Below are 14,923 nucleotides of genomic sequence, written 5' to 3'. Positions count from 1 at the left end.
AAGCTCTCTTTCAACTTGACACTCCAGTGCAGGAGAAAAGCTACAGGATTACGTATAAATTCTATACCTGCTGCACATGGCATTCCTGAATGGAATATGAACTTTGTAAATAAAACTAACTCACTTAATACTAGGAATTCTCCTTGCGCATTTTGCTGAGTGTTTCTAAAATGCACTACAATGGATTTAACGGGAATCACTAAATCAAAATGCATTCATTATTATAGGAAATGGTTCTCAAATTAAATTTCCTATTCACAATGCACAAAAACACTATAAATCGACTTATGATTGTAATTCCGGCTGAACAATAAGTCGGATTATTTGATGAATTTTACTGCCCTATTAATCGCCAGTGTGCATAGAATAGTATAACTAAAGCTGTTTGATAAATATTTTTCATATGCTGTACTATTCTATTTCGCACAACATAAACACTATATTATTCCAGTTCATATTCAATATATAAAATAAAGTGAGTGTATAGACAAATGCACTTATCGGAGAGGAAATCATTTATGGTCAAAGCTTGGCTGTGTTTTGATGTTCAGTAAAAATGCCCTTTAATGGCAATGCCACGGAAACTTCCTCTCGAAGTTTCACGTCGCCGGTCGTATTTCATCAAGCACTATAATTAATCACGCCGTAAAACTCAATTAATTAATATTTGGTGTGAATAAACTGCACGAGAAAAGGAAAGTCAAGTGTAAGTGGGTAATGAGCAGCTAAAAGCTTTGCGTGACTACGCTCTCCCATTTTGCCCTCTCAGCGCTCGAATATTGAGATTCTGTGCTCGAGTTCGTGGGTTATTAGCCCCTCGGCGGGAGGGTGGCTGCTGGGAGATGGATAGAAAGTGTGGAAACTTTACCGGGCGTTGTTGTTTCTGTGAACGTTTCTGGCGGCGGCGTCGGGATCGGTGTGGTGGAAGTCGTTGTGGGCCTCGTTGTTGTGGGCTTTGGCGTTGTCGTTGTCGGCTTGGGTGTTGTTGTGGTCGTGGGAATTTTGATTTCTGCAATGGTAAAATTGACAAGCATTGAAATGCTTCTTCCTCATTATCAATGGCGTTGATGCACTGCAGCAATAAAGCATTCCAGCCATGAATTTTCCCCGCATGACCAGAGAATTGAGATTGATAGCGAGAGAAAGGCTGGAATGCTGCGATGTATTTTAATTCCATCAGCTGCAAAGATACTGTTCATTATAATTACCATAAATTCGAATGGTTCCATTAGCTCTGCCCAGTGAGTTTGTCGATATGCAAGTGTAAATTCCTAAATCGGATCGACTGAAATTGCGGACGACCAATTTTAGCCGGAACTCGTATGGGGACAATTTCTCTTCGGATATGTGATGCTTTTTCCTGTGCAATGTACGCAATAATTAACATTTATGTGGTGAAACACAAAAGGTACTTCAGCTGGTGTGGGATTTTGGTCATGCCACCGCAGAAGGGACGGAATGCAACCAAGTAGCGGAAATGTACATTGATGTGCCGCCCAGTGTGTGTGCGGAGCCACATAAAAGGCGCCGCATTAAGGCATAATATAGGGGTCCATTGACTCACAGCTTACACTATCAGACTCTCAGGCTCCACAGGGATTTGCTCACGTATGAAAACATCTCACTTGCTCCGCACAACACTGGAGATGATAAAGATCTATTGCAGAGAACGTGAAAAGTCATACAAGCGCAATGCAAGAAGTTATTAAAAACTATGCTCATGGAGGTAATATTATGTGAGTGTCGTACTTAACAAAGAGTAGAGAATATCTGTCACATAAAATTATAATGTGGCCTCAAAACATCTGACAAAAGAAGATTCTGAGAGAACCTTTTGCTCTGATGCGTGCATGTTTTTTTATCGTCAAGTGAAAATTAATTAAAAACCACCCACTTCAACGCCTCGCCCACGACGCCACCAAAGCAAAACACCAATTAAAAGTGACTTCAGCGAGAGAGCATGCTTTCTGCAATTACGACTATATCTTTAGTTCACTATACTGAAAGGCATTTGAAGACGTAATCACTATGCAGTTGAACTCCATGCCAACCAATACGGTTGAGACTATATGCATATCAGAAATGTTTGACAAAGTGCCATAACATCTCTCGAAAATCCAGATTCTCACCCCGTAAATTAATTGGTTCAGAATTAGGTACAGATGCACATCTTCCTTAATTGCTGCCAATGCCACCTCTTGGACCATCTCTCGTCTACGTTTGTGAATGCGGAAATAATTGTCGATGCGTGACAGAATTCCGCCCCTTCTGGGCTCCACACCGACCATCACCACAGACAATGGGACTCACCCGTCGAGGAGCATTTCAGGTCGAGTGAACGTTTCGTACGAGTTTCGCTTCGGAGCACTGCCCTTTATCCAATAGTTCACCGATATGGGTGACGCCTGAACCATGCACTCGAGGACAACATCTGACTCCGCCAGGCCGCCGAACAGTGATCTTGGTGTTACAATTTGCGGGGCAACTGCAAATATACACATGCAACAGTCATGTACGAGTGATTAGTACTAGTGGAAGAGAGAACAAACGTGAAGTGGGCATTATTGACGTGTAATTGACGAGACAGTCAGCCAATGGGGCCACCGTGAACTCCGAAGGGTGCCCGAGTGAGAAATGGCCTGCAATATTGCATCTGTCTGTCTGTGCCATTGAGCAAAATGGGTCGCTCCGGAGAGAATAAATCCGCCCTCCACCCACTGCGACACATCCAGCGACATTCATCAAGATCCGTACACATCCATTCAATTTGGCCCACACTTTTGCAATCTTTACTTAACGACTCTCTCCATTTCGTGGTAATTGAATTGAGTGGAGCAATTCGTGGAAAAAATAGGGGCTGCTAATTGGCGCACTAAAGGGTATTGTGCATACCAACAAAAGGCTGAATTTACTCTATTCGATTAAACACTAAATTGAACATGACAGTTTTTAGATGCCCCAGATATGAAAAGAGGCAAGAAAGCTCTGAAATATAATGTCAAAATCAATATAAAATAGATTGCTTTCTTTGGAATTCAATACCTTTTAAATCCAAACGCTTCGAAAATTAATTGAAGGCGAATTAAAAATTTTGCTGACATTCTTCAAAATTGTCTGAGCTCACTTCATCGCGAAACCATAGTTTTCTCCCTCAAGTCACACTTCCCAAAGCGCGCCATTTCCACATCGTATTCATTCCATTCAAGAGAATTATGATCTTGATGCATTTCAAACCTGTTTCAATTTTCCACTGAGTCACCCCTCCGGATTAGTGCGGCTGACACAGGAGATACTTACAGTGAATGTTGAGAAAAACCCGCTTCGAGACGGCAGGTGGCACATCATTTGCAGCGATGCAGAGATAAGCTCCCATTTGTCTTCGTTCCACATTGGACAAATTGAGGAGACTTCCATAGTAGGAATCCACTGCAAGAGCGAAAACAGTGTGTCATTCATTAGACGATCGCTGGCGGGCGGAATGGACTCTATCGGTGGAGATTGCGCCATTGAGACGCTGACAATGGCAGGCATCGCGTGAAAGAAGTCTTAATCCATTGCACTGAGAGATGCGAGATTCATTGAGTGCCATGTGTCATGAGGTGCAAAAACTACCTGTCACTGTGGTGACAGCGTAATGATTTAATATTGCACCGGGGGATGCTGCGCGGGGCGCGAGGCGCGCACTGGGGTGTGGAAAATGTAATTTATGTGGCAAAATGCGACGATGGAGAACCACATGAAAAGTTATTTGACAGTCGTTGGCGGTGAATAAAACTCGAGGAGACACTTTAGTGCGACGTGAATGGTGGATACACTTTGGCGTCTTTCATCATTGCTTGAGACGTTGTTGAATTGTGTGCCAGAGAGTCGCAAAAGGAGTTGTGGAATCAAATTATGTGCCATTCACATGGGAGTTTGAAGCTTCCCTTTGGCACCCTCCACGAGAGGCACTTCTTGTCCTCCACAAACTCTTCAGCGCGCCGGTCCCACCCTCTCTTTGTCAGCCACTCTCCATTGAGGATGGGACAGCGGTGGCGGCATAAATTCCATGGTGAAAAGTTTAACAGGGGCTTAAGCATTAGCCTCCGAATACAAATTGACTTTTTCCAACTGCGTGTCTTCCGACGGCATGCCATTCGCCTTGTCGGATTCTGTGCGACAAGGCAGCTCCCGTTGAGAGACTCCGCACTCCTTGAGTGCAGGAAAAAAGCCTCAACGCGACTGTCGAATGGATGGCTTGTCATGGAGGTTGCCAAGACGTAGTCAAACTAGGCCCTCTGGTATGCGCCAAGCACCCTGAGCCGCTCACAGTGTCACGGTGTGACGAGGAGCGAGTAAAGACGCCTAAACTCATGGTGACAAATTGGCAATTTCAATGTATAATTGGAACCATCGCCATTCTCACACTTACATCACACATTTGCTGCGGAGACTCACATCTCCGGGAAACTTTTTGCATCATTCACACGATTGAGCAAGATTAAATGGCAAGTGAAGTGTTTTCCCCGCTGGCAAAAACCACTGCACGAAGCGCCACTTTTAAGCGCAAATTCTTCAAAATCGACGTTCACCATTCACTTCCCGAAAAGAGTGATTAATCAAATAATAGATTGTTATCCAGATGTGATTGATGAGGGTAGTTCATTAGCAGAAATTTCCCTTTTTTGCCTCGTCACACGCTGAAACTCTCACCACCTTCCCGCCCACAATTCCCAGATATGGCGAATTGAACCTTCTCGAGGAGCCTCTCCTCTCGTCATCTGGAGAAGATGTATCGCCAGAGGGATGTTGGCACCCCAAAAACTCTTGGGACTCCCCTGTCTGGGACCACTTCCCATCATTTAGCCAGCACCAAGAGCTCGGAAAATTACCTTCATCAACTATATTTAATATTTTCACACTGCTTTACATGTATTGCTTGAATACGTTGCAATTAAGGGCTTTTAGTGTGCTTCAAAGGTAGAGAAACCTTACATAAATACTCAATATTTGGCCATGGCCAGAAGTCAAAAATGTTTCAGTCTATTTCCTCAATTCTTTTTTTAGAATTGGGTCACAAACATTATGTAGAGCATTTGCTTGAATTTCAGCTTCTTTCACTGAACTTAAAGAGACATCGCCAACCGATAGAATCCCTTTTTGCCTCGTGGCATTAATTCAGTGGCGTAAAAATATTAATTACCTCTGGCGATGGTCTCGTTACGTCTGATAAGCAACGGAGCGCCGTCCTCTCGCCGCCACGTGATACGTGGCATAGGGTGGCCATTGGCACTGCAGAACAGAGTGGCGTCCTCACCCTCGCGCGCCGTCACGTCGCTCGATGACTCTTCGTCATTTATGTCCGGCGGCACTATTGAATTAAATTGCACCATGAATTTCATTTACAGCCATATCACACATTCACATAGAATTCAATTTTCACCACATAATACCTTGTATAATACCATGCATACCATGTGGGCCTAATTTCCCACCCACTTTCGAATTACACTTCTCGCCCATGGCACAAGACACAGCGTACAATCGCAATTGATCTTCTGTACAGCGAAAATTGTCACAGGAAATTGAATAGAGTGTCCTGGCACTCGAAGGTGCCAAATGTGATCCAATTTCCACTTATAGAGCATCAAATAGAGCACGATAAGGACTGAAAAATGTGCAAATATGACATATATGCCATTAAAAACACAAGCACTTTTGCTCAATTATATTGCTGATTTTTTTGCGCTGCCAAAAATGCCATGATTTTTCATTCAATTCATACTTTTTGCTGAAGCATTGTAATCCATGTAAATCCTAGTGTCACTCACAGGGAATGAAATAAATTTGAATTCTGCGTGAAATGGATCACAAAAATTTTCACTGTACGTGGAAGATGGCACGTTTCTGATTAATCTCCGCGCCAGTGTTGCAAAAAGTATACATATAGTATAAGGGAGATGAAAGCGAAAGGAGCTACAGCAGCGTAGCATCCTTCTGCGGGGATTCATGGAGCTTAGATGGAAAGAGGGTGAGAATTTCTCCTGGGCATGATTGAATCATGGATTTTAATACATATTTTATCGATTCCGTGTCGCATAAAATTACAACCATGATGACAATACCTCTCCACTCTGTTGATGTCGAGTTTTATGATACATGTCAAAGTGGCGAAGATGCAAAATATATATAGTTTTGTTTTCACTCCGCACTCCCTCTCTATCACTGTCAATTTACAGCGGATGATAGAGGAGAAAGTCTTAAGGAGTGAATGTCTCTGATACCTTTATGAAACATGACAGCACCTGAGAGAAATGGTGTCTAAATTGAAGAAGATTATTTTTATATGTTATTATAATACCCTCCCGCTCAGTGTTTGTCAGAAGGATCTCCTTTCTGCTATTCCTGCGTCATGTTTGGAGCTCCGAAGGATGAAGTGCTTTTAGCGTCTCTTTCCCTATACAAGAAAACTTTTATGCCACCACGTGCTCAAGATACACAATCACCCAGCAAAATTCTTCCATATTCATGAGCAAGACACCTCTTCATGGTACACACCTTTTTTCACACACACGCCCTCATATATGACGATAATTTGCATGGAAAATCGCCCCGAGAGATTGAATATTATAATGTGAAATTGATTTTTCATGACACAATATTTATTGGGGAAAAAAAGGTACCGGAGAAGGTCGCAATAAAGTGTCTCATTCCTCAAGGATATCCCCAAACCGCACATAAGCTTAAAGCTTCGCAGAATCCGGATTTCGCACGCCTTCCTTCGAGGAACACGTGCAGGAGCACTGACAAAAATAGATCATAAATTATCATAATGAGAGGAGTGTTTGAGTGATACTCGGCACGTGCCTGAACGACAGTAATTGGATACTGAAATTAACCCACAGTGATTTGTATTCATGCAAAAAATACAAATTACTTCTGCTACACGTCATTTGTCTAGAAACAAGAACAAAAGCAGAGACAAGCATTTCAATGCTCTTCGGAATGAATATGTAAATCACTGAGCGTGGCAAACACACGCGCATGGTGGAAAGATTCCCAATAGAATGCTAAATGGTCTGGAAAAGATCACTTCATATGGAGCCAGTGTAGTGGGAATGACAACTGGGTATTTTAAACAAGAGCATTGCTTAATGAAATGCTTTTGGGATTCACCAGAGATTTGCTTGATTTCACCAAATTCATTCCAGAAAGCGGATAAAAACTTCCTTTAATGGCATTCTTATAAGTACAACAGATCATGCGAATCCTCTTACCAAGGAAGGAGTGCTTGAAATGTGTTACTTTAAATGAATTCAGAGAAAATCCAGTCTAGAAAAGATAACATAAAAGTCAAATGCCTAAAAGAAGAACCTAAACAGTTCTTTCAACTTTCTATCAAGATTTTTCTCGGAACACTTTACAGAGAAACTCAATGATTTTGATTTCACTTAATCGCTTTACATATTCTGAAGAAAAAGCATCTCAAGTGACATAACATCACAGTGAAAGCAAGCCAAAAATTCTTCTGAGAAAAAATCAAATATGAATTAATTAACCACTCTCATAATACCACAAATTCTTGTAGATACGAGTAAGGGTTTCACAAGAACTTCCCTGATGATTCAACAGAGTGTACAAAAGAAATTTATACAGGAAAGAGGGTGAAGACAAATTAAAGAATCTCGTAAATGGATTTTAGAATGAATTTGTCATGCGAAAGGAAGGGAAAAAGCGTATCAAAAGTGTTTCTACCCAGTGTTTACGCAGGAAAAAAGGGACATCCAGATGGAGAGCGACAAAAAGACGGTTTTCCTCAGAATTCAGCGACACGATCATATCAAATTTTGCCTATGGTACTGAAGAGGAAAAACGGAAAAACGTCCACCCCCGGGTTTTGGTTTCCGCCGACTGTTTGGCATTCCTCGTCTCACCTCTTCCTTCCTTGTTCTTGGCATTCGCCACCCTAAGGAGTGGGGCGCATGTTGTGCGGTGGAACTAAACAAAAGCATGGCAATAGGAAAAGTGACGGCGACCCTCGAGATATTAAATTGTCAACACGGTCTAGGCACTTGCGTGAACAGTGAAAATTTAAGGTTCCCAATAAATTGCCTCAATTTCCTTCCGTTTCCTTTTTGTTCGGCTCTGTGAATTGTTCGGGTGTTATTTATTGGGAGAGACGCTCACGGCGATTGTATGAAGTCAACTTCTTATCGACTATTTACATCTACGATCGATATATCATCTTGAGGACACGAAATTTCCTGCCTCCTCTCCAACCATACACATAGTTGGAAGGCCCCGGGATATATCAAGACTCTCTCTATCCCTCGACACTGAGATATGTAGTGTATTGGAGGCGAAGCACGGCGAAGAGCCCTCCAATAGATGAGAATGAATGTGTATAAATAAAATTTAATAGTATCTAATTTTCACACAAGTACCTCAATTTTATCGCATCTTACCCTTTCTTTTTCATCCGCCACCACCCCAAGTCCATAATTCTTCGCCGTCACGCACTAAGTCGATGGCATAACTTGTACAAACATTCAACCCTGAGGTATAGGGTTATACCTATAAATTACACCCATACATTCACTCTCTCTCAAGCCCTTGCTCTTAATCAGTGCGCCTGTTTGCAAATTCCCGCGCTGACCCTATGCTCTACAAGTTCCTTAAGCTTACCTGTCGCCCAACCCCAACAACAATTCTAAACACTCCTTCTCACTTACAGCATTAACTCAGCCCCGTGAAATTTACATGATTTAATCCCACTTGGACTAAGCGCGATTCCGCCGCAGATCTCACCTCGCCTTAAGCACCTAACTTCGCAGATACAACCCCAGCCGCGCCAGAACCATAAACATTGTATGATTTGAATATGAAGTGGAGTTTGTAATTCGAATCCCAAATATAACTCACTTTTTTCCCCACCTCAGCCCCTCCGGGACGATTCCCTCTTGCTTCATAGTTTGTCATCATCCAACTGAGGCGGAATTAATGTGTGCTATGTGCGGATTAAGTTATCTATACAAAAAGTCTCGGGGGCTATAAATTTTCGAGTGTAGCATGAAATGAATTTATGGAACTATCAAATTGCCTCGTTTTATCACGACTCCATCATTTGTGGGGATAAAACTTCAAGAGTAGAAGTGCAATGGATGAGTTGACACAAACCCCCAAGTCTTTCTTTCCCGTGCTCAACTATAATTTTCACATTAAAATAGAGAAGATTAAATTGAGCATGAATGGTAAAGTGTTAAAAATGATATGGTGAAAAGCTGTGGGAGATTGTACTTGCGAAATGACTTTAATATAGTTTCGCATTAACCGAAGAAGTCCATTAAAGCTGACAAGAGAGATCATAAATATAATGTCAGATTGCGTCATTAAAATATCGAAATGTCATATCTGAGATGGAACTTCTCTTTAATTCATTAACCATACTTAATATAGAGACAGCCTAAAGCAGCAGATATTTTGATCCGCGCGGCAACAACTAATGAGTTTCAATATTACGGGAAGGAAGAATATATATAAATACTTTTTTTTCTCCGTAAGCATGGTAGAAATTAATTGGGTTAATAAAGTCAGGGACAGAAATTATGTGATGCGATTGTGCGCTGTGTATAGTAAATTTTTGAATAATAAATAAATGTATAAAATCCCTCGTGATATTGATTGGCACTCACCGTAGACGTCTATGCATCCGAGTTGCTTCTTCATTGGACTAGCATTGATTTGGCACATGTAGCACCCCCGGTCAGATTCTCGGAGCTGCCGTATCTTGAGACGCCACGTCCGCATGTCTTCGTGGATGACACTGTATCTGGCATTGTGCGTCACCACGCGCCCCTGCAGCGCCAACACCGTCTGATCGGACACTCTCATCCAGCCAACCTGCAACGACCGCAAGAAGACCCACCCCACAGTCATCTTCAGGGAACAGAGCCACCATGAACGCCATAGGCATCCACATTATAAATCGTGAAATTAATTTATGGTCTTCAAACTGTCACCTCAGGGCTTCACTGGCTCCTGGGCACATGCGAGGCTCCCTAAAAGCCGACCGGCGTGCAAGATTAATTGAGGGTCGAGGTTTCCAACCATAAATGATTTCATGGTTTGTTTATATCCTGCAGCCCTGTGACTGCTGAATTTTGTGGCGAACAATAAACCTCTGGGACTATTTTCTTCACATCCCACCCCTTTCCAATACACCCCGCGCTAGATGGAGTTGCCTATCATGGCGTTAACACACCCATTCTGACCTACACAGCCCGTGTCCTTATGCCTTTTAATCAAACGAATAAATCCAATAATTGTTGACCGATAAATTTTCCGCTTCATACTCTCAATTTCATTCAAAGTCCTTTCGGCAGCTTTCATCGACTCCCAAGTGGAAAGGGAAGCTTTTCAGGGGTAATGAAGTAGGCAAAATAATTCTTCGCAAGAACAATTCATCAAAATTTCCACATGATCAAATTTTCATACAAAATTCGAAGAATCACAAAGAAATTTAATAATATATCGTGTATGTTCTCATGTTAGTGAAATTATTTGCCCCTTTCTCTCAAGCGGCACGATATTAACTGGAACTTCGTAAATTATAGCTTTTCAGGGAATTTCAATTTCTCCCCAGGAAAATAAATTATTAATAATTAAAGTGAAACACGGTAAGAATGTGTCAAGATGAATTATTTTGTGAAATTTTCTTAACTTCTGTAAAATATCATTTCTTTGCAATCATGTACGATGTTTCGGAACTTTTCTCCACTCCGGCGGTGAAGTTATTCAATCTCAAAACCATAATTTACTACATGTTTTGCAAACGAAGAGAAAATTGCTGCTCTCCGATGGAATTTCAATGTGTGTGTATGCAAAGGATGTGAAGGTAAACCAACACAGTGTCAGTGAAATGTTATGGCATGCATTTTCAATATTTTACTCCATTTCCTCCCAGGAAAACTTATAAATCGACTTTTACGTGTGCTTTGGACGGGAATATGAGGAGTTTATGTGTGTTACCTTGTAGCCACCTAAATTCTGCACGGAGCAGCTGAGGATGGCTTCTCGTCCCACGGGAGCTGTGATGTTCTCAATTGGTTCTGTGAAGTCTGGTTCAGGCACTTGGTCCACATTGAGTCCTGCGAGTCCCGTGTTTCCTTTGTGTCCACATATGAGCACGAGAAAGAGGAAGAAAGAAGAAAGTACGAGGTGAAAAGTTAGAAATAACGAAGAAAAATGATTGAAAATCAATCAAGAAGGAATTCACATGAGAAAAACTTAGGACTTTGGATATATGAGAAAAATAGGAAGGAGGCGATCGCTATAATTTAAACTGTAACATTTTCTTTAAGTCTATTTCCTCAATAAAAATAACTCAGATGTGGTAAATATCAGCAAGAATTCCCCTTTCCAGAAAGATTCAATCTAAATTTATATCAAATATATTATCGACAGAATCTCTTTGGTTCATACATGTTTGACATTTGTTCCCGAAGCGAGATTATTAAACTTTATGCTTTGCAAGATTAAATTTGTAATCATTCATTTCCAGTGAAAACAGCGCGAGATTGCGAGAACCACCCTCGAGGGGGAGAATGGGTGGATCTGAAAGTAACCAAACGTCAGAGGATGAATTGGCCTAAGCTTCACAGAATTTTCAGCCGCTCGTGCAAATCGCGTGTACGCCATGACGAGGCATGATATCAAATGTATTTTCGAGTGAGCACACACATTCCATTAATTACCGCTCCATATTCACTCGGAAAAATTATCACGCGAGCTGGAAGCTGGGAAAAGGAGTCATCCTAACGAGCGTATACAGTGAAAACTGATATGCCGCGTGTGATTTCCGCGGAAAAAGCACACGCTTGAAAATTTCTATCACGGAATTGTCACACATATTTTGGGCTTTATGCTTCACTGAGCTTTCACCATCCATGGCGGCTGCCGCAACTCTCATGTTTATCGAAATAATTTCGTGTCATCGTCCATTCACACGCGTCACCGTGTCGGATATCTGCACGATGGCATTTTGCTGAGAGTCACGCAATGGACACGGTCACCCACACCCAACCGCCGCACTAAGCGGATTAATCCGTCGGGTCCACGCGCCCCACGTGATTTATGATAATTTGACACTGATGGGTGCATTTCAATTGAATACTGTAAAACATATCGCCACACTTTTTTGTTTATCTCCCGCGCTATCAATCGCAAAAAGCCATGCGACAAGGATTACAAAGGCTGATCAATTTTCTTTATCATCATGAGGTAGTTTATGTCTGATTCGATGCAACATTTCAATCAATTATTGCGCACCATGAGTTTCAACACGAAATTGCCGACAACGATTTGAGCAATTTGTACTCTTTCAGCAGAATTAAAATATGGGATTTACTGATACAATGAGATACAAATAAAAAAATTGTGAGACTTTCTGATCCACACAGTTGGTCATCTGAATTACTACTAAGGTAAAATTTCCTGTAAGAAATTTATTTTTGAATTATCTTGAAATTTCGACTCTGACCAAAAGTAGTTTTCCTAACTATCATCAAGACTATCGTAAAATTTCAAGTTAAAGCTCACTGCCGTGACCGAAATTACCTCACTTTTCCCATTTATACAGGAAAAAAAAACTGAACAGACTCTCAATGAAGAGCACTTTGGAAAATTCTGCAAATGGCACTAGAAATGAAAAGTTTCTTTCATCTGCTCCTTAAACATTCCCCAATTAATTAGCAAAGACTGTATTTTCCATATTATTACGGTCAAAAATTCCACTTTTACACACTTTACAGCGCTTTTTAACCGTAAAATTATAATTGCAAATGGAAGGAAAATTTCTAGCAAAACATATTGCTTGCTGAGCTTTGCGAAATTTCGTATCTATAAAACCGTTGCTCCACTATTAAAACAGGCAATTAATCACTATATTTCTTTGCCACAGAGAGAAACTCGCAGAAAAGTAATTAATATCGTGGTAAATTGAGTCTGATGATTGGAGAGTGATTTTCCGTATTCCCTCTCTCCTTCCATCCTTCTGCATCTCAATGTGCACTGGCTTCCTCCGTGCTCTTTGTGCTTCGACTGTAATCCCGGGGAGGATTTTCGTCGTTGTCGGATTATTTTTCAATACACATTCCTCCATGGCGAAGTCGAAATTGTGCCAAAGCCAAAGGGATGCTCAGACATTTGAACAAAAATTCAATTCCATTTCAGATTCCCGGTTTTGTGATTTTCAGGGTTTTGCTCATAAGGGAACAGGGCCTTGGAAAAGTGCTTCACAGCGGGGCAATGACTGTAGTTATGATTGCAGATTCAATACATTCATATCAACTCTTCTGCATCGCAGCGTGTCTCAATTTTCATATTTCACCACATATTGCCGCTTTTTAGTTGCGCACAACCACTCAACGTCGCGTTGAAGCGATTTTCAATTCAACTTCAACAAAGCCGCCAAGCATTTGGGGTTGAACAACGCACCCTCGCGACAATGTGCATGTGACATGTATTTAAGGGGGGGAATGCTAGAAATATTTTTCACTTTAATACCCATATTTGTCATGAGAGGATTTCATCTTCATTCTCTGATTTTGTCACGTTATTCCGCTCTTTCTTTGTCTTCCCACAGCAACGTCTTCCACTCTGCAGGTCCTTCAATAGCCAGAAATGAGGGTGAATAATAGACAGAAATGTTGAGTGTTTTCTTCTTTGCTTCGCAGTCTCAATGGGACTGGTGGAAATTGTAGAAAACTGCTGGAGTGCAATTTTTTCATTTTCATTCTAAATAAATTGTTTTTCTGTCTCTGAGAAACACCCTAGAGTGTGGGCGGTGGGGTGGAATAATTGAGAACTTTTTCTTTGCAAGTAAATTAAAATTCGCTGGCAACAAGGGTGGAAATATATACTTAATTTTGCCCCATACTGTGAAAAGTGAACTAACAGCGACATGCTTCTCACGACATAATGTTGTGTTGCTCTTCGTAACAATTTAAAGTAGGTACACATAGTATATTATGCTCTCCAAAGAGCAATTTCACTTCACTAAGCTTCTGCAAAATCCCCTATCATTCACCTCAAAATAGTCTACTCGCTATATTCCAATTTAATGTTTAATTTGCGTCTACTTATAATTTTATACCACACACTGTAAGCCCTCTCTCTGGCGTTCCCCAAACTGTGTCATCCAGAGCCAACAAGTTGCCTGTTGCTGGTGTGCTTCTCCCATCCTCTATGCCAGCCACATCCACAGTCCTTTTTCAGGCTCCCAAACTCCCGAAGATGCTCGTCACGGAGGTGGTAAATGTTATTAATGTCAATAAAATATGCAGTGTAATGAAATTTTAGTGTACGACGCGTTGTAGTTTATTAATTCCACTTCATGATGACGTGTACATCGTGAATCAACGCCGATAAGCCACTTTTAATCTTCGCCCAACTCCATCCACCTCAAAACAAACAGACTCGCAAATTCTTGGGACACGCGTGAATAATCTTGGCTTGGCGAGGAGGGAAAGTTAAGCTAGAGATAGCTGTGGTTGAGAACATACAGAAATTACTACAATATAATATGCTGTTTACGGTGGAAGAAATTTAATTTGCATTTCTATATACAGCACACACACTCACATCACTTACATACGCATTTTGTGAAGGAGCTTCCATTGCAAGCATTTTGGTGCCACTTCTGTGTGAATTTAATTTTCAATAACCGCAAGTATTCTCCCCGGTTTACAGCCAGTGAAAACATCTCTTCACACTGGAGCTCTGCACTTATGAAATCCTTTGAATAAACCCAAATCTAATCATCGTGTAACTGAGCAACTTGTTATATATGTACAATAAAAAGGCAGACAATTGAGCTAAGTGAGGACCAAAATATACATACACATTTGCCTCTTGCTTGATCATTGAAAGACTGACTAGAGAATAA

The 14,923-nt window shown here is 41.2% G+C and overlaps 1 protein-coding gene across 8 annotated transcripts in view; it reads right to left on the bottom strand.

The window, feature by feature from the left end:
• Positions 1 to 14,923, bottom strand: part of LOC132265004 (lachesin-like) — a 29,348-nt gene that overhangs the window by 1,714 nt on the left and 12,711 nt on the right. For all 8 annotated transcript variants that reach the window (XM_059765382.1, XM_059765383.1, XM_059765384.1 and 5 more), the window contains 7 exons: positions 11,008 to 11,144; positions 9,672 to 9,879; positions 5,183 to 5,350; positions 3,298 to 3,426; positions 2,311 to 2,485; positions 1,209 to 1,360; positions 869 to 1,009 (listed from right to left, as the gene is read on the bottom strand). In XM_059765382.1, coding sequence (XP_059621365.1) covers positions 869 to 1,009; positions 1,209 to 1,360; positions 2,311 to 2,485; positions 3,298 to 3,426; positions 5,183 to 5,350; positions 9,672 to 9,879; positions 11,008 to 11,144 — 1,110 coding nt within the window. The remainder of the gene's footprint in view (positions 1 to 868; positions 1,010 to 1,208; positions 1,361 to 2,310; positions 2,486 to 3,297; positions 3,427 to 5,182; positions 5,351 to 9,671; positions 9,880 to 11,007; positions 11,145 to 14,923) is intronic.

This window comes from Phlebotomus argentipes, unplaced genomic scaffold (genome assembly GCF_947086385.1).
Source record: "Phlebotomus argentipes unplaced genomic scaffold, Phlebotomus argentipes genome assembly contig_2, whole genome shotgun sequence".
In the NCBI taxonomy this organism is placed as follows: Eukaryota; Metazoa; Arthropoda; class Insecta; order Diptera; family Psychodidae; genus Phlebotomus; species Phlebotomus argentipes.
This window is presented reverse-complemented; position numbering and strand designations above follow the sequence as displayed.